This window comes from Meriones unguiculatus, chromosome 3 (genome assembly GCF_030254825.1).
Source record: "Meriones unguiculatus strain TT.TT164.6M chromosome 3, Bangor_MerUng_6.1, whole genome shotgun sequence".
In the NCBI taxonomy this organism is placed as follows: domain Eukaryota; kingdom Metazoa; phylum Chordata; class Mammalia; order Rodentia; family Muridae; genus Meriones; species Meriones unguiculatus.
The window spans coordinates 97,300,408-97,320,155 of record NC_083351.1 but is presented as its reverse complement, the minus strand read 5'-3'; the positions used below and the strand labels follow the sequence as shown (position 1 = coordinate 97,320,155).

The 19,748-nt window shown below is 40.8% G+C and overlaps 1 protein-coding gene and 1 pseudogene across 1 annotated transcript; both read left to right on the top strand.

Annotated features, from left to right (window-relative positions):
• LOC110563497 (zinc finger protein 208-like) overlaps positions 1-19,748 on the top strand; it is a 104,882-nt pseudogene that overhangs the window by 71,045 nt on the left and 14,089 nt on the right.
• Positions 23-19,736, top strand: LOC110563499 (zinc finger protein 514-like). The gene is made up of 3 exons (XM_021660591.2): positions 23-1,787; positions 18,231-18,357; positions 18,850-19,736. The coding sequence occupies exons 1-3, from the start codon at positions 1,554-1,556 to the stop codon at positions 19,074-19,076; spliced, it is 588 nt and encodes a 195-aa protein (XP_021516266.2). The 5' UTR covers positions 23-1,553; the 3' UTR covers positions 19,077-19,736.

Sequence of the window (19,748 nt, the reverse complement as noted above, 5' to 3'; positions counted from 1 at the left end):
TTGCAGAGGAGGAAAGCATGTCATCAGACAACACCTGGTAGTGATGAGCCTTGATTTCTGATTCTTCTGTCTTAAGCTGCTGAGACACTGGATATAGGCCAGGTCACCAAGGTTGGCTTCAATAAGCATCTTAAAGAGATAATCCTCAGGCCTACATTAGCTTCCTGCTTCCTAATTTTTCTTTTAAAATAATTTATTTATTCACCTTACATCCTGATTGCAGCCTCCCTTTACTCCCAGTCACACACACACACACACACACACAGCCCATCCTCCCTCCTCCTCAGAGAAGGGGGGGATCCCTCATGGATACCAACCCTCCCTGGCACATTAGGTCGCTGTAGGACTAGGCACATCCTTTCCCATTGAGACCAAGGAAGGCAGTCAAGGTATGAAGAACAGGAGTCAAGGGGAGGCATCAGAGTGAGAGAAGTCCCTTGCTCCGGTTGTTGGGGGATCCACATGAAAACCAACCTGCCCATCTACTGTGTGTGTCCAGGGGGCCTGGGACCAGTCAATGTATCCTCTTTTGTTGGTAGTTCAGACTCTGTGAGCCCCATGGACCCAGGTTCATTGACTCTGTAGGTCTTTCTTGTGGAGTCCTTGACCTCTCCAGCTCCCTCAATCATTCCCTCAGCTCTTTCATAGGATTCCCAAGTTCTGTCTAATGTTTAGCTGTGGGTCTCTGCATCTGTTTCGATCAGCTGCTGGGTGAAGCCTCTTAGAGGAATTGTGCTGGGTTCCTGTCTGCCAGAATAGCCGAGGAACATTAATGGTGTCAGGGATTGGTTCTCTCCCATAGGATTGGTCTCAACTAGGGCCAGTTTTTGGTTGGCCATTCCCTTGATCTTTGCTCCATCTTTGTCCCTGTACATGTCGTAGGCAGGACAACTCTGGGGTTGAAGATTTTGTGGGTAGGTCAGTGTCGTTATTCCTCCACTGGAAGTCTTACCTGGCTATAGGAGGCAGCCAGTTGAGGCCACATATCCCCTGGTGCTAGCAGTCTCTCCTAGAGGAATCCGCATAGACTTCCTAGGGCCTCTACTGTCCAAGGTCTCTGGCAAGCCAAAGAGATGGCCCCCACCTCCTATTTCTATTCTCTCCGCTGGCCCTCCCCAGCTCCACCATTTCTAAACTCTAGGGTTGCTCCACCTCCCCATCTGCTCTCCTACCCAGTTCCTTCCTGCTGACCACCTCCAATGCCTATTTTATTTACGGTTCTTATTTTTCTCATACTTTATAAGAAAAGTGATTAATCTGAATTTCCCATGCTGTAGTAAGATTCTATAAGTAGGTCGGAGCTTTAAAATCAGTGTTTTAAAAGAAATAACCATGAAACGTGATAAATATTACTGTGAAATACTCGACTCCCAGGTACTGTGACCACAAGGCTTTAAAACAGCCTGAATCTCCCGTGGTTGCCCCTACATTTCAGTCTGTTTCTCTCCAACTGGGACACAGTTTGGCCGGCACTAAAGGACTGCACCAACACCCTTTCCTTGTTGCCTGGAAATTCTTTGCGCTGACTTGTGGGAAATGTAGTCCAGACCAGTATGGCGTCACCGGATATGGCGGTTGGGAGCAAACTTCCGTATCACTTATTCAAACTTCGCTTCTCCAGAAAGTTAGGCGAGTGTCCTCCTCAGCGCTGGGCTTGGATCTCTGACCTGGAGGTTGGTGAAGGAGCAGCGGCTTCCTGCAGATCTGAGCGACTGTGCACGGTGGCGGGTCCGGCGCGGAGGGCGCTGACTTGGGCTGGTTGGGACGACCTGGAAGGTGACATGCAGGTGCTGTGCTGACCTAGGCTGGGCCACTGCCCCTGGGTGAAGGTTTGACCGGGGAGAGGGTTGGAAACAACGAGATGTCAAGGGCAGGCTGGGTCTGCTGACTGTCTGTGCCTGAGGAGGTGAAGGAAGCTCTACCTAGCTGACCCAGGCTCACATGGCTGTAGTCAGATTTCTCAGGACTCCTAGAACGTGTGGACACTTAGCCCCTCCTATACCTTATGTCAGGCCTACTACTCCTGGTTTGAGCTCACGGAGGTTCCTCAAGTTTCTAGTTTCCAAGGACAGAAAGGCGATTGTTGATTGATTTTGTTTGTGCCTTTTCCTTTGGGATGAATTATTAGATTAATGGATAACTGGCGTTGGACATCAGTCCCTAATGTACACTCCTGTGACCCGAGTCAGCATAATACACTGTTTATGGCCGCAGAATAAACTTGGAATTGGAATGAACCTATCCTTTCGAAATCCACATAATCACAAATTTTACACTTGAGTAAAAATTACTAGACAGTAATACCTCATCAATTCTGAGGCTGTGTAGTGTCTGAAGTTCGGACTCCTTTTCAGATGTGGAAGATGACTGGGTGTGATGACAGAAATGCATCTCTGGGAGGGCTTTGGAATGTCTCTAAAAGGGAGGGGAGACGTGACCCTGCTAATCTGGCCAGCTCTGTACATTGTTCTTTTGTACTTGCTTTTTTTCTGTCTGTTAACATTATCAGCAGAGTCTAAACTCCCTTACCTGTGCTGAATGTGGTATCCAGGTTCACTGACGCTCCCTGAATAGTTTTGGAAGATTTGCCCACATTTTTGTGCTGTGTTACAGAGAATATAAGATGAATTTGGAAAGTGTGGCACACTCAGGGTCTTGTGATTTGCACATGGTTCCTGAAGATGCAAAACCCACAGCTCTCTTGAATGGTTAAGAGACGGTAGTCTGGAGCTGTCTGAGTGATCAAAATCTGAGAACACAGATATTGGTGCCCCAAATTCTATGCTCCAATATGGTAGCATTTTTCATGGTATTACAGAACAAAGACTGTCATTAATCAAGTAAAGTCTGAAATGTATTGGTGGGTATACCAGAGAAGGAGGAACTATAACATTGGGGAGCTGGTCTATTCTCCTAGTACTATCTGATGACAGTCTTTGCATTTGGAGTGAGAGAAGCTTAAGTCATACCAAGTTGATGGATTCTAAGAGGTTTTATCTGTTGTCGCAAGCTGTCTTGTCCACTCCAGAGTGAGGCAAGGATTGACTATTCCTGAAGTGTAAAATCAGCCCAAGGTAAGGCAACTACCACCCGAACATGCACAGCCCTGAACATCCACGTAGGCCATCAGTCTCTGCAGACAGCCTCCTCCCGAGAGTTCCTCGGTCACAGTCAGGCACAGGGTTTTTCAGGATTTTCCTCCACAGCCATTTTCTCTATTTCCGGTGTCCTTGCACGCTTCAGTTAAACCAAGTGTTTTGAGCTGAAGACTGGCTTATGACATTGAAGTCTAATCTTGCAAGCATGGGACTCAGACTACCTTGCCCTATCTACCTGAATTTTCAATGAGCTTCCAACCATATCTAAAACAATAGACAGTCCCTAGATCATGTTGCTAATGTGTAGGAAAAATAATAACTGTATGTGAAGTATAAAAAGCACACTGCCTTGCACAGCAGAACAGCTTTCCTACAGTGTAGGGATGATACAGCAGCATGCTCATATATAACTTATAAGGAGCAAATATTTACATATATTTTGAATTAAACAGCCCTATAAGTAAAAAGAGAAGTTAAGCCTATTCTATGATTCATCTCTTTTATCTCTACATTTTGAGGAATTGTCAGGAATCCTAGAGTTCAAAGTCATCCTCTGGTTCATAGGCATTGAAGGTGAGCCTAGGCCAGATGAGATTCTGTGTTTTTAAAAAATTCTCAAAAACATAGTTTACTGGGTGTAGTGATTACTTCTTGTTCCTCTCACTTTTGAGCACCACAGACCTGACAGAAATCCATCCAATTGACATTCTACTAATTATCAAAACTTACACATGTGCCTAGAGAATTCCTACTGACTGTGTTTGAAATCTAATCTCCAGTTTTTCACTAGCATCCTTTTGTTAATGATATCATGTGTTAATGATTAAAAACTTGTTTGAATTTATTGTGAGAGAGAAAGATTCTCCTCTTTGCCTTGGTTGACTATTTCTCACTATTTGTAGGGTATGTTAGTTGTCTTTACATACTTTTCTGTGTTATTTTTTGCCATGACCTTATGGTGCTTTCTTTGGAATTTTTCTAGAACAGAATTCAGACTCTACAAATAGAAAATGACAACCATATCTACCACTGTCCTTCACATGTGATATCACTACCATCCCACCAGTACATTGTTAAAGTAAAATTCCTTCCTCTTTCTTAGGAAGGCATCCAGTCCCCTTTTCCTTGCAGGCTTGTTTCATTTCATCCTAACGTTACTGTGAATGGTGATATGAATGAAAGACTTGCTGATTTTAACAGACTCAGATAGCAGTAAGTTTGCTGTGTTTGACAAATTTTTCCTAGAAAACTCTGAAGGGAACTTGTGTTGGGTGATGTCATTCAGTACCTGGTGATGGCTGTGTACCTGTCAGAGGCCATGCAGAGAAGACACAACATTATTTGGACTGACTTTGATGGGCTCAAAAGGAGGAAGTGATAAACCTTAGATGCACAGGTTGTCATCATTTCTGCTTTTGAGTTAAAATATTTCAGTGAGTCGAAGGACAATCTTTAAATGCATATTTATGTTCTTCCACTTCCCTTATTATTGCCCCACAGTTTTTCCCAGTTTCCCCATGAGGTCATATGTACCCCCCTCCCCATTCTCTATTTCTTGCTCGCTTACAGCATCCTAGCAGGGGTCTTAATGGCCTTCATGGTCAGAAGAATAACAAGGCAGAGGAGGCAGGAAGGTAGTTTGCCCAGCACAACACAATAGCAGGTGTTGGTTCAAATGTCGGGAGTCTGTCCCCATGTGTTTGTTTTAGGCACATCCTTGCACAAGCACAAATAGGAGAAAACTCTTCTGGCGATGATCAACTCTATCCTGTATGCACATCAAAATATACATTAATCTCCTTGATGAACAATGCTAGCTACATACAGATCATACATCACTAAGAGCATATTCTTTGTCAAGTGTATGAAGATAGGTTCTATAGATTGAGTGGAAAAACAGATTTAAGAATGAATGATAATGATCTTTGTGGAAGGTCAGTGGCCATAGCGTATCTAGCCACAGAGATAGAATAAAGGTCACCACATAGAAATCATCTCTAGCCTTTGAATGGAAACAGGTTTTGTATTTCTTCCCTTGAAGGAACAACCCTTTAGTCCTATATTCGTTAGCACTTTTATCATGAAAGCATGTTGGATTTTGTCCAAGACTTCTGAATCTGTTGAAATGATCATGTGGTTTTTGTCTATAAGACTATGTCATTTATTGAATTTATTGACATGCATATGACGAACCGTTTTTTATTTTAAGGGATAAATCCAACTTGGTCACTACTTTTTGGGCCTCGTCTACATAAAATGCAAACACAGTTCAAAAACCCAATTTAAGTTTATTTTATTGGTGTACATTTATGTCTGTGTATGTGTGGGCCCATGCATGGAGTCAGAGGACAACCACCAGTGGTAATTCCTCTTTGTATTTTGTGAGTTCTGGGAATACTAATATGGTGGTAGGTCTTGGTGGCTGTGTACACTCTTTCACAGTGTCCTGGCAAGGCAGGCACCCCAGGGTGAACTGATGGAAAAGCATGCAACAGAAATCATGTCAGAGACAGAACAGGTCCTTTCTGGGGAACCCACATGGAGGCTAAGCTGCCCATTGTGTGTATGTGTGTAAAGGGTTTAGGTTTAATCTATGCCTAGTCCTTGGTTGGTGCTTCAGTCTCTGCAAGCTCCTCCAGGTCCAGGTTAGTTGTGCCTGTTTGTAGAGCTCCTATCCCCTCTGGGTTATTCTATCCTTCTCCCCAATCTTCTACACGACTCCCTATGCTCCCCCCAATGTTTGGCTGTGAGTCTTGGTTTATGATTCGATCCATTGTTGTACAAAGCATCTCAGAGGACAGACATGCAAGGTTCCCATCTGTAAAAACTGTAAAAACAGTTGAGCATCATCAATAGTGTCAGGGGTTGGCTCTGTCCCATGGAATGGGTCTCCGGTTGGGCCAGGCATAGGTTGCACATTCCCCAGATCTCTGCTCTGTCTTAATTCCCTACATATCCTGAAGGCAGGGTAAAAGTCTGGATGAAGTTTTTGTAGGTGGATTGGTGTTCCCCTCTCTCCACCAGAAGTCCTGGTTAGAGGTTGGCCCCTCCAGCCACCAAGGGTTTCAAGCTAGAGTCATTCCCATGTCCTCCCAGGAGCCCACCTTGTTGCAGTTCTCCAGCTTGTCTAAGAGGAAACAGGACTGGGGAGTGAGGGAGAGGATCACTACACAATATATAAAAGTATGGAAAGAAAGCCTGCTACTTTGTATTCTAATTAAAAAATGAAAAGCCAATCAAAAAAGAGAAAGAGAGTCCTTTTGATATGGTGGGACATCTTTTGGGTGTAGGCTCAGGAGTAGAAAAGCTGGGTTTTGAGTTAGAACTATTCCCAATTTTCTGAGAAAGCACCAGATTGAATTTCAAAGTGGTTGCACAAGTTTGCGTTCCCACTAACAATGAAGGAATGTTCCCCTTGCTCCACACCCTCACCAGCATGTCCTGTCACTTGAGTTTTTGATCTTAGCCATTCTGGTGGTGTAAGATCAAATCTCAGAGTCATTTTGATTTGCATATTCCTCATGATTAATGACATTGAACATTTCTTTAAGTGCTTCTCAGCCATTCAAGATTGTTCTATAGAGAATTCTCTGTTTAGCTCTGTATCCCATTTTTAATTGAATTATTTGGTTTGCTGGAGTTTAATTTCATGAGTTCCGTAAATAATTTGGATATTAGCCCAAATTAGGGCTGGTGAAGGTCTTTTCTCAATCTGTAGGCTGCTGTAGGTTGACAGGCTCATTTACAGAAGCTTTTTAGTTTGATGAGCTCCCATCTATTGTTGATCTTAGAGACTGAACTGTTGGTATTTTGTTCAAGAAGTTGTCTTCTGTGCCAATGAGTTCACCACTCTTCCCCACTTTTTCTTCTAATGGATTTAGTGTATCTGGTTTTATGTTGAGGTCTTTGATCCACTTAGACATCAGTGTTGGGGTTTGGCCTGGTGCTATGTATTCTAATGTTAGTTATCGGCCCCCAAGATCTTGTCCCTGCTCAGAAGAGCACATTCTCACATAAACCAATTCTTGTTTCATAAACCTGCCTAAGTCATTATTACCTGATTAGTTGATTAAACAGCCTATACCTGGCCAGGGCAGAATGGGGTAGGTGTGAATAAGGTTCCAGGCTTTGGAGGACAGGGATTCATGAGACAGAGATGGAGGGGAAGAAAGGAGGAAGAAGGGTGGCACAATGGGTTAGATGGAGAAAGAGCCAAGTGGATGAGGAGAAAAGACTCCAATAATGGTGTGAAAAGGCCCAGAGAGAGAATACAACCAAGTACCATGGGATTATGGATGGAAAGTACACAAGATGAGGAGGATTAAGGTGGATGGCTTTGGATGGGGGCTGGGAGATGGATGGTGAGGTTATTGAGCCAGCTTAGATGAAATACCTGCCCGGCCCAAGGTTAATATGGCAATTATAAAATCTAACAGGTATCTCTGTCTTATTATTTGTGATAGCAGGTTAAATAATAGCGACGTGATAATCAGAGAGCTGATGATAAATAGTCCAACACTCATTTTTTTTATTTACAACAACACTTCAGTTTCGTGCAGGGTGAAAAGTGTGGATCTGTTTGCATTTTTCTACATATAGATATTCAGTTAGACCAGCATCATTTGTTGAAGATGGTTTTCTTTTTCCATTGTATGGTTATGGCTTCTCTGTCAAAAGTCAATTTCTGTAGGGGTGTGGCTTTCTGTCTAGGTGGTCAATTTGATTCCATTGATTAAACAGTCTCTTTCTATGCCAGTACCATTACTATTGCTCTGTAGTACAGCTTGAAGTTGGATAGAGATACCTTCAGAAATTCTTTGATTGTATAGGATTATATTAGCTATTCTGGGTTTTTGTTTTTCTACATGAAGTTGAGAGTTGTTCTTTGAAGGTCTGTAAAGAATTGGTTGGTACTTTCATGACAGTTGCATTGACTCTATAGATTGCTTTTGCTAAGATAGCCATTTTTACTATATTAAGCCTACCAATCCATGAGCATAGGATATCTTTCCATCTTCTGATAGCTTCTTCAATTTCTTTTTTCAGAGATGTGAAGTTCTTGTCATACAGGTCTTTCTCTTGCTTGGTTAGAATTATACCAACATACTTTATATCATCCATGGCTATTGTGAAGGGTATAGTGCCCCGACCCACGAGGCTTCAACGGGGTTCCTAAGGTGGAGAGATTGGAAGGAATGGGGGAGGGGACAAGAGACGCAGGAATGAAAGCCAAGTCTGTTCATCTGATCAAGGCTTCCGTTTATTAGAAATTTTTACCCAACTTATATAGGGAGAAGGCAGGAAAGGGGGAAGGTTAATCTACTGCTGCAGGAAATAGGAAGAGTGCTTTCATGGGTTAAATATTGCACCTGCAAGATACCATAAGGATGATTTCTAAAGATATCTTATGGATGCGCTAACAAACGAATGTCCTCACAATCTATCACCCATGATTTAGGGTCTTTCACTAAATAGCTTTAGGTCTCCACTAAATGACCTCTCTACTTGGCTTTGCTCTCTACTTGGCTTTGGCTTCAGTAACTACCTTTGTCTCCACTAGATAGCTTTGACTTTGGCTTCCATAGATAGCTTTATCTCCACTAGATAGCTTTGGCTCCCGGCAGTATAGTTTCTCTAATTTCTTTCTCATTTGTTATTTGTATACAGGAGGACTAATGATTTTTTTAAAGTCATTTTTGCATCCAGCTACTTTGCTGAAGGTGTTTATCAGTTTAAGAATTCTCTGGTAAAATTTTGGGACTCACATATATATATATATATCATATCATCTGTGAATAGGGATACTTTGACTTTTTCCTTTCTAATTTGTATCCTTTTGATATTTCTTAGTTATCATATTGCTCTAACTAGAACTTCAAATACTATATTGAAGAGATAGAGTGGGCTGCCTTGTCTTGTCCCTATATTTACTGGAAATGCTTTGAGTTTCTTTCCATTTAATTTGCTGTTGGCTATAGGTTTGCTGTATATTGTCTTTACTATGTTTAGGTATTGATCTTGTATCCCTGTTCTCTCCAAGACTTTTATCATAGGCTTTTACTGCATCTAATGAGATGATCATATATTTTTTTCTTTCAGTTTGTTTATATGGTGGATTACCTTGATGGATTTTCATATGTTAAACCATCCATGCATCCCTGGCATGAAACCTACTTGACCATGGTGGATGGTATATTTGATGTGTTCTTGGATTTGGTTTGCAAGTATTTTATTAATACTTTTTGCATCAGTGTTCATGATGGAAATTGGTCTGAAATTCTTTGTTGTTGAGTCTTTATGTGGCTGTTTGTCAAGGCAACTGTGGTTTTATAGAATGACTTTGGCAGTGTTCCTTTTGTTTTTACTTTGTGGAATAGTTTACAGAGTATTGGGAGTATTGGTATTAGCTCTTCTTTGAAGATCTTACAATTTTGTGCTAAAACCATCTGTCCGTGGGCTTTTTGTTGTTGTTGTTTTGGATGACTGCTTCTATTTCTTTAGGGTTTATATGGCTGTTTAAGCTGTTTATCTAATATTGATTTAACTTTGGTAAGTAAAATCAAGAAAATCATTCATTTCCTTTAGATTTTCCGATTTGGTGGAATACAGGTTTTTGAAATAAGACCTAATGATTTCTTTGGATTTCCTGAGTGTCTCCTATTATGTCCCCTATTTCATTTCTGATTTTGGATACTGTCTCTACCTTTTAGTTCGTTTGGCTAGGGGTTTATCTCTCTGATTGATTTTTCTCAAAGAACCAACTCTTGGTTTCATTGATTCCTTGTTTTCTCTTTGTTTCTAAATTATTGATTTCAGGCCTGAGTTTGATTATTTCCTGCCATCTACTCATTGTGGGTGTGTTTGCTTCTTTTTGTGATAGGGCTTTTAGGTGTGATTTTTAAGTTGCTAGTAGGAGAATTCTCTAATTTCTTTATGAAGGCACTATGAACTTTATGAAATAGTGTGAACTTTCTCCTTAGCATTGCTTTGCTTGTGTCCCATAAGTTTGGCTATGTCGTGCCTTTATTTTCATTGGATTCTAGAAAGTCTTTCTTTTCTTTATTTCTTCCCTGACCGAGTGGTCACTGAGTAGAGTTACTCAGTTTCCATGAATTTGCAAGTTTTCTCTTTTTTCTGTTGTTGTTGAAATCCAGCTTTAATCCATGTGTTCTCATACAATGCAGAGGGTTATTTCAATTTTCTTGTATCTGTTGAGGCTTGCTTTGTGACCTGGTATGTGGTCAGTTGTAGAGAAGGTTCTATGAGGTGCCAAGAAAAATATATATTTGTGTGTGTTTGGGTGAAAAGTTTTATAGATGTCTGTTAGGTCCATTTGATTTGTGACGTCTGTAGTTTCATTATTTCTCTGTTTAGTTTCTGCCTTGATGATCTGTCCGTTGGTGAGAGTTGGGTCTTGAAGTCTCCCACTATTAATATATGGGTCAAGTAGTTTTAGTAATGTTTCTTTTATGAATGTGGGTGCCCTTCTGTTTGGGGTGTAGATGTTTAGAATTGAGATGTCATTTTGGTGGATTTTTCCTTTGGTGAGTATGAAGTGTCCTTTCTCATTTCTTTTGATTAATTTTGGTTGAAAGTTTATTTTATTGGAAATAGGAATGTCTGCTCCAGCTTGCTTTTGGGGTCAGTTTGCTAAGAAAATTTTTTTCCAGCCCTTTACTCTGAGATAATGTTTATCTTTATTGCTAAGGTTTGTTTCTTTTATGCAATTGATTGATGGATTCTGTTTTTGCATCCATTCTGTTAGCCTCTGTCTTTTTATTGGAGAATTGAGTCCATTGACATTGACAGATATTATTGACCAATGATTGTTAATTTCTGTTATTTTGATCTTGGTAGTGGTAGAGTACATGTATGTGGTGTGTTTTTGCTTCCCTTCTTTTGTTTTTGCTGATGTGTGGTTATTTATTTCATGTGTTTTTCTGTGTGTAGTAAGCCTTGTTTGGGTTGGAATTTACCTTCTAGTATCTTCTGTAGGGCTTGATTTGTGGATGGATAGTGTTCAGATTTGTTTTTGTTGTAGAATATCTTGTTTTCCCCATCGACGATGATTAAACTTTTGCTCGATATAGTAGTCGGGGCTGACATCTGTAGTCTCAGTGTTTGTAGGATATCTGTCCACGCCTTTCTGGCTTTTAGAGTCTCTGTTGAGAAGTAAGGTATAATTCTGACAGGTCTGCGTTTACATGTGACTTGGCCATTTTCCCTTGCAGCTTTTAACATTCTTTCTTTGTTCTGTAGATTTAGTGTTTTGATTATTATGTTGCAGGAGGATTTTTGTTTCTGGTCTCTATTTGGTGTTCTGTAGGCTTCTTGTATGTTTATAGGCCTCTCTTTAGGTTGGGCAAGTTCTCTTCTCTGATTTTGTTGAAAATATTTTGGGGGCCTTGGAACTGAGGGTCTTCTATTCCTATTATCCTTAGCTTTGATCTTTTTATAGTATCCCAGATTTTGTGGATGTTTTGTGTCGGGATCTTTTAGTTTAAACATTTTCTTTGACTTATGTGTCGATTTCTTTAAGCATATCTACACCCAAGATTCTCTCTTCCATCTCTGTGTTCTATGGGTAATGCTTATGTCTGTAGTTCTTCTTCTCTTCCCTAGGTGTTTCATTTCCAGGATTGCCTCAGATTGTGTGTTTGTTTGGTTTTTTTTTTTTTATTGCCTCTATTTCCATTTTTAGGTTTTGAACAGTTTTATTTATTTCCTTCTCCCATTTGACAGAATTTTCATGCATTTTCTTTAAGGGACTTACTTCCTTGACCTGTTTTTATTATCCCATATTTCTTTGAGGGATTTATTTTCCTCTTTCAAGGCCTCTATCATTTTTATAACGTCAGGTTTATGATAGTTTTCTTTCATGTGTTTTAGGGTATCTAGGGTTTGCTGACGTGGGATAGCTGGGTTCTGATGGTACCATATGGCCCTGAGTTTTGTTGCTTGTGTTCTTATGCTGACCTCTAACCATTTGGTTGTCCTTGGTATTAGAAACCCTGTTGGTGCCTGATGTTAGTAGGCTTCTAGGATTGTAGGTAGAGCTGGTGGTACTGGATGGGTAGCAGTCTACTGTTTTTCCTGTGTGATAGCAGGTCTCTGGGGATACAGGAAGAACTGGTAGTCTCTGATGGGTGCCAGTCTCTGGGATTACAGAATGAGATGGGGACCAGGAAATGAGGCACAACAGGACCTGTTGCTCCTTGATGGCTGCCAGTCTCCAGGATTGCAGGTGGCGATGGGACCCAGGAAATAGGGTGCACCTGGGAGATTGAGCATGGAGCATGCTAGTGCAATGTAGCTCGGAGGGCCAGGGCGGACGGTGCCTCTGCACCTGGGCTATAGCAGGCCAGGAGTTGGGTCAAGGTTCTCACCTGCTCTTCCCTGATGGTTGCCAGTTTCTGGGATTGCAGGTGGCGATGGGTGTTGAGAAATGGGATGTGCCTAGGAGATGGCTTGTCTCTTTTTTATTAACCAATTTGGACTGTAAGCAAACTGTAATAGAAATCTCCACCCATAACTTATGAAAGAATGGCATGTACTAGAAAATCATGAGGATTCTGTAGCAACAAGATTTACTGGGTATGCATAGTCATTTATGTCTCAGCTAGTCTCAGCTGTTCCCATGGAGAGGAATCAATGCACACTCCACCTGTCTTATTGGTCTCTCTGTTGCCAAGATGTTCAAGGAGTCTCCCTCAGTCATTTCTTATTTTCAACAATTTGGGTGGAATACAAATTTTTCTTCTCCCTTGGAAAGAAGTGCAAAATCTCCTCCCCAGCGTAACACGTTTCATTTCTTCTATTCTGACATTATCATATATATTTGTTGATCTAATTTATCTATCCTTTCTAAATGCCAGTGTACTTCAGTAGCTCTGCTACTTGTCTCATTGATATTTAAAGAATTTTAAGTCAATAAAACACCATTTAATCAATCCCTGGGAGATTCCTTAATTCCCTTCTGTTCTATGAGTATTTGCTTGAAAGTCCTATTTCTACAATTGTTTGTCATGTAAGGGTCCAAGATAAATCTGTAACATTTTTAAGCTGTGTTATCTAAAATATTGTTGTATTCTAATGGGTACATGTGTTGAAGCATCATAAGCTTTTATCTGTAAAGACATTTGTATTATTTGTAAAGACATATATTCCAAGATAGCCATGATTTCCAGCAAATGTGCAGTCTCAGGATCACCTTTTCCAGAACTCAAGGCAAAGGCCCATTGGAATTCTTAATTTGAACCTATGGATGGTGCATCTATTTTAGTTCTTCATACTCTGGTAAATGAAAAATATAAGCCATTGCATGACCTTGCTCAAGGGAACACCAAAAGGGATCTGTATTTCTAAGTTAGCATATAGACCTTCATCCAGTAGTTGAACCTTGATGATACACATATAATAGTCTGACCATGCTGGCCTATAGCCAAAACCTTTCTGTCCAGCATCTCAATGGGGTGACATTCCTCAAGCCCCTGTGCATTTCTCTCACCTGGAACTACTTCTTTTCATTTGTGTTCTATGACCTTTAATACAGTAATCCATTTCTCAGTCTTTTCTTTATTTAAGTCTGTCTTAATTTGATCTCTCCTAAAGAGGATGTACAAAATTGTAAATGTTGCTTTAAAAAATACTTGTATGCTAAGAGAAACAATTCATCCAAATGTATTGTGTCATTTTGTTTTCTTTTACTTTCAACATACAAAATATTTTTTTTTCTTTCTAATCTCAGAACCTTTTTCTAAGGACTTTACTTTCTTATGTTTTAAGCAGACACTTCCTCCTATGATTTACTTTTGTACACAGCTTCCCTTTTCTTTTACTGTTTTCCAGATTCAATAGTTACCAGTGTAGAGGTGTGGTGCTTCTCATTTTGCCCCTCCCTATCCACACAGCTGGCACAGAGGCTGCTGGCTCCACTCCCCTCAGGTTGGTGCCTCTCTCTGCCCAGATAAGGCTGTAGACTTTTTTAGTGAGGACCCAAATTTGGACTGTGTTTTTCCCATGGGTGTCCTACCTCTATTTAACCCTTCTCTAAAAGGGTGCTGCATATGGGACAAGTTGCCGCTGCCCTGCTCTGAAGCCCTGAGCTGGTTGTCCCAGTCCTGCTTTGCTCTGGGAAGCCTTTTGCCTTCTGGGGCCTACCGGAGGCTCTTCTCTGCTTTTATTCTCTTCAAAAGACCAGTCCTCCAGTCTGGCCAGCAAATTGCATCAGGTTACATTTCCTAGTACTACCCACTGCTAACCAGCCTCCCCTCAAGTGTGGCCTCAGCGCTTCTTAAAGAGGTTTTGCCTGGCTTTCTGGTCTGGCTCTTTTGTCCAGAATTCTTGGTTTAAAGCCGGAATCTTGTGTTTTAAGCTTGGGTTTTAGGTAAGTTCAGACTACATGTCTCCCATGAAGGGCACCATTTGTAAATACATATTTTCTTCCTGCACCCTACCTCCCAAAATAATGACTCTGATGCTTAACTGTATTAATAAAAGCCTAGGACAAAATAGCGAGGCCTGTCCCCTGACTTGCTTATAACTAATATCCTGTTTATTCTATTCTTGGTGTATGGTTACCTCTGCTCAGTTTCTAAAGTCCATTTCAGAATCCCAGGGCCAACACCACTCTCTGGATTGTGCTCCCCCCTCTCTCTGCCCCCTCTCTGGAACTTTCACCTTCTTATTTCCTGCTTCGGCCAACAAGTCATTAGCTTTTTACTGACAGGTGATGCTTTCGTACAAAACACAAGAGATTTCTTCAGGTACATTAAAAGATGTAATGTGATCATTGTGACAATGCAGAAGGCGTTACATTTTTTGAGCACAGATTAAGAGACAAGGCAGGAAAGAGGCTGACAACAATGGGTGAGACTATTTAATCAGTACTCACAGACAGGGACACCAACTCTCCTAAAAGTGTGGGATTGGGAGTTTGTGTGAGGCAAAAGTAGTGTCTGGGACTTCTAGAGAGGCAGGTGAGGGGCTTGGGAATGAGGAAGTTGATGCTACTTAAGGGGCCCCTGTAGGTCTGCTGTCTCCCCTTCCTGGTATTGTCTGCTTAGGCAAGACAGATTATCTTGGGAGACAGGCTGTCTCCAAAAACATTCCTCCTTCTCTGGTTGTAGCTGACCAGTAAGGTTGAGGAAGGTCAGCTGTAAACACAAAGGAATCCTGCTTGACGAGCAAGAATTTTCTGATGACACAGGACATTATTATATCAGGCAAATAAAGGCAAGTCCTACATGGTGTGTGACTGTGCTTCTTGCTCTATCAGACTGACTTACCTGTATCACAAGCTCTTCTAGCTGAGATCACTGGAGCTTATCCACTGTGCCTGGTGGTAAAGCAGGACTGATAGGAGATTACAGGTGACTCTGCCAGCAGCCCTCTCACCCTTTCAAGAGTCTAGTGTCTGATGGGTCAACCTGTCTCAGCTTTGACAAACAGTTTGATGAAGGAGAGACTTCAGGAGAGAAAAGTGGAGTTCATGATGCAACAGTTTCCTCATTCCCAAGCCCCTTATTCTACTCCTAGAAAGGGTTGTGTCCCCTCCCCATTAGACTCCTTCATTACTCATGGGAGTGAGTCTGTCTTTCAGTGTGTGAGGTAATAAACACAGTCCTGTCTGTTGACTCCTCTATCTCTTTTCTGTGCTTGGGCCCTTTATGCTGCCTCAGAAATCTAACGACAGTCAGACGTTGAAACTAAAGGATTTTAAATCACCTGAGAGCTGTAATTTTTATCCTATTGGCTGGTAAAATCAGGAAGAAGAAACCTGGAGAAACATTGCTCAATGGATGTTCTTCATTTAGATAAGATGAAGGAACCTTGGTGTGCTGATTCTTACCTGAACCCACAGGAATAAAGTTCTCAAGTGGCTAGGTGTGGAATAGTTAGACCAAAGATTAGAAATATAAGAAAAAGATATAAAGAAGACAATACTGGGACCAGGAGGTCCTGTATAAACTGATGTCCGAGAGGCAAGCAAGTTCATTAAGAAGTACAGCACGCTATATGGAATTAGTCCATCTAAGGTAGCCAAGTTCACCAAAGACCTAAATCACACAATGCTGGCAATGAAAGCACAGGATACCTCAGACACAGCTGCCTTAGGGCTAATAATCCCAGTCTCAGGAGAAGAGTTAGATTCTCTAGTAACTACAACATGGACTCCTTCATGGCACTGGATCCTATGTCAGACTGGCCTGGCCAAGTCCACTGCTGGAATAAGGACAAAGAACTAAAGTTCCCTTTGTTCTTTCATGGAAGCCTCTGAGACAATCTTGGGTCATTATAGGTCCCTGCAGTGACTTAACTTGTGGCTTAATTTCCTAATTATAACTTTGTGAATATACTTTGATTCCATTTGTCTACAAATTCATTTATTGCTCTACCCATTGGCTGCTCAAACCCATGTTCCTTGGTGCATCACTTTGCATCACTCGGTTCCTTCTCAGGAAGGCAGAACTTAGCCCAGAGCTGCTGCATCAGATTTGCATCTTCATTATATTTGTCATGTGATTGTGCATATTGGGTTGAGAAGTACCTTCTCCATCACCATGGCTTCCTACTGTGAAAAATGTCCGTAATGTGTGCTGTATTGTAATATAAACACCGGAAACTGAAGTATAGTTTTACAAACTTTTATTATTAATTTACTTATTTTTTCTTGTTTTGCTGGCTAGAGTCATGTGAACTTGAAACAAACTATAGTTATGCAAGTGTAAGAAATCTTAATTTAGTAAATGCCTCTAAGCTCAGGCTCTGTGAGAGCCTGTAGAGCATTTTCTTAATTAGCAGTTGATGGGGCATGGCACAGCCTGATATGGGAGGTGCTGCCTCTGGGCTGATGGTCCTGGGTTCTCTAAAGAAGCAGGCTGAACAGGCCATGTATAGCAAGACTATAAGCTGAACACCTCTTCGACCTCTGCATCAGCTCCTGCCTCCAGCTCTCTGTCCTTTTTGAGTCCCTGTCCTAACTTCCTTCAGTGGTGAACAGTGATGTGGAAGTGTGAGCCTAATAAACCCATTCCTCCTGAAGAATTTTGATCATGGAGTTTGATGACAGGAATACAAGCCACAACTAAGGCATATATATGATCGTAATTTGATAGCATACATGTCTGAGAGGTTGTCAGATCCTCTCCAACTGCAGTTAGACACTTGTGAACAGCCATAAGGTCTCTTGGAATCAACCCCAGGTCCTTTGGAAGAGTAGCCAGTGCTCTTAATTGCTGAGCCATCTCTCCGGCCCCAGCATACAGTTTGTAGATGCATTCTTTCTCTATTTTACGGTTCTTGAAAGTACAAGTGTCCGTAGGAGTTTCCAGGATCTTCTGCCAACCACTTTCCTTAACGATGACTTGTGGTAAATTTGATGGTATTTGGCAAAATATATTTATTATTAGCCCTATAATTATGGCAGTATGACACAGATACCTGTTAGACTTTATAATTGCCTTATAACATCTTGGCCTGGGTAAATAATTCCACTAAGCTATCTCAGTAACCTCCCAGCTTCTATACAATTCCATCTGCCTTAACCATTCCTATCTGGCCTATCTCCAATCCATAATTCCATAAATACTTGCTTATCTTTCATCTGGATCTTTCCTTTCCATGCCACTTTTGGAATCCTTCCTCCTGGCACATGTGATTTCTTTTCCATGCTAACCCATCATGGCTTTCTTCCTTCTCCTCTCCTCCTGCCTATCTGTTTCCTCATGATTCTCCTCTCCCCAAAGCCCAGGAACCTTCAGCATACTTACCTTCTTTCACCTCTGCCCAGGTACAGGTCTTTTTTTATTAACCAATCAGAAATAATATCTTAGGTTTACACAAGAAGGATAGGTATATTTGGGCAGTAGCCAGATTTTGAGGGCCAGTAATTAGCATCAAAATATAAGCACCAAACCAACCCCCAACAATGATCCTCTGTAACATTACAGCACTAAATCAGAAATATTTTAGGATGTTACTACCTGTATTAGAAGCACTTCCAGCTCTCATCTCACTCCAGGGGACCTTTAGTGTGGTATGGAGAAGTATATGATGCCTCTTGGTATTTGTGTTACTATTGATAGTTGTAATTAGCATAATGTGTGGTAGTCACTCTTTTCTTTATTTCAGGATATGCTATCATTCTGGGATGTGGCCATTTATTTCTCTGCAGAGGAGTGGGAAATCCTGGGCCCTGCACAGTGGAAATTGTACAGGGATATGATGTTGGAGAATTATAACAACCTTGTGTTTCTGGGTGAGGATCACTTCCATGATGAATTCTTAATTAAATGTCAGCATGAAACTTGCTCCCTTTGTACAATAATATCTCATGGGAGCTTGTGCTTCCATCTCTAAGGTTCATAAGCCTATTTTTAAGGAGAATTAAACTTGTTCATGTACCTTAGAACTATTTATTCTTATATTCATAGTGACCACCTACCTTTTAAATGTATGCTTTGTATTAGGAAGTAAGTGGCATGAATAGGAGTGGTATACCTTAAAGAGACTACCACGCCCTTCAGTATTAAAAGTTTTCTTTGTTACTGAGATATGTGAAGCTCAGTACCTGCAATTCCTAAATTTCTCCCAAGCATTCCTATGTGCCCATCAGAAAACACATAAAGAGCAAATCCTCTACCCTCCTTTATTGTATCTTCTCTTTCTTTATACACACAATCCTGGAAAGGACATGTTTTTCCCCATTGTTAAGAACATTAACAATGTTCTTCCCTTTTCCTACAAACAGGTCTTGCTTCCTCTAAGCCATACCTACTCACATTTCTAGAGCAAAGACAAGAACATGCAGATGCGAAAAGACAAGCAGCTGCCACCCTGCACCCAGGTGTGTCAGAAAGAGGGGCCCAGAGGACAGAGTGGGATATTCAAACGTCCAACAGAAAGCCATTGAGACACAATGTTCTGGTGGAAATTCATCTCATAGTGATTTTATTTTTTGTCTTTTGCTGTCTGTAGAGGACATTTATGTGACATTTTTGGTGCTTTCATAAGCTTTGTTTTTTCTTACCATGTTAACTTGTGTTTCCCATGACAGCCAAAGCTCTGTCGTTTCATCGTGATCATTAACTTGAGTATTAATTTTCTTCAAAAGAGGTGCATGAAAATTCTCATCTTCAATCCTTGAAATTTATTATTGAATGTTATTGTGGACCATCTTCTTCTGCCTAACACTCATAACTTCCAAACCTAAAACTCGTACTTAGGATATATACAAATTGTGCATACAAGTGTTTTCTACATTAAATTATTTTTATGCTTTGTTTATATCTAGTCATAAAACTTCTTTATGTGTTTAAAGGGCTGATTTGCATTTACATAATGCTATTATAGCTTTTCTTAGTTGTCGATATTAGGCCTTCCTTACATGTTTGACTTTGATTAATATTCCTTGGTTTCTGTGTTCTGTTTTCATAGTCTTCTTATTTCAATGGAAAGTTACTTGAATTTCACCTATTTGTGTTTTAAATTCCACTTTATTGAATACATGTATAGAATTTTGAATGTAGCTCATCATTTATATAATAAAATGCAAGTATGAGTAAAAGTTTGTTTTTAAAAATAAGCATTGTAAATATAAAAAATTTTGCTCTGCTTTCACTCACTTCTCAACCTTTACTCACCAGGAGG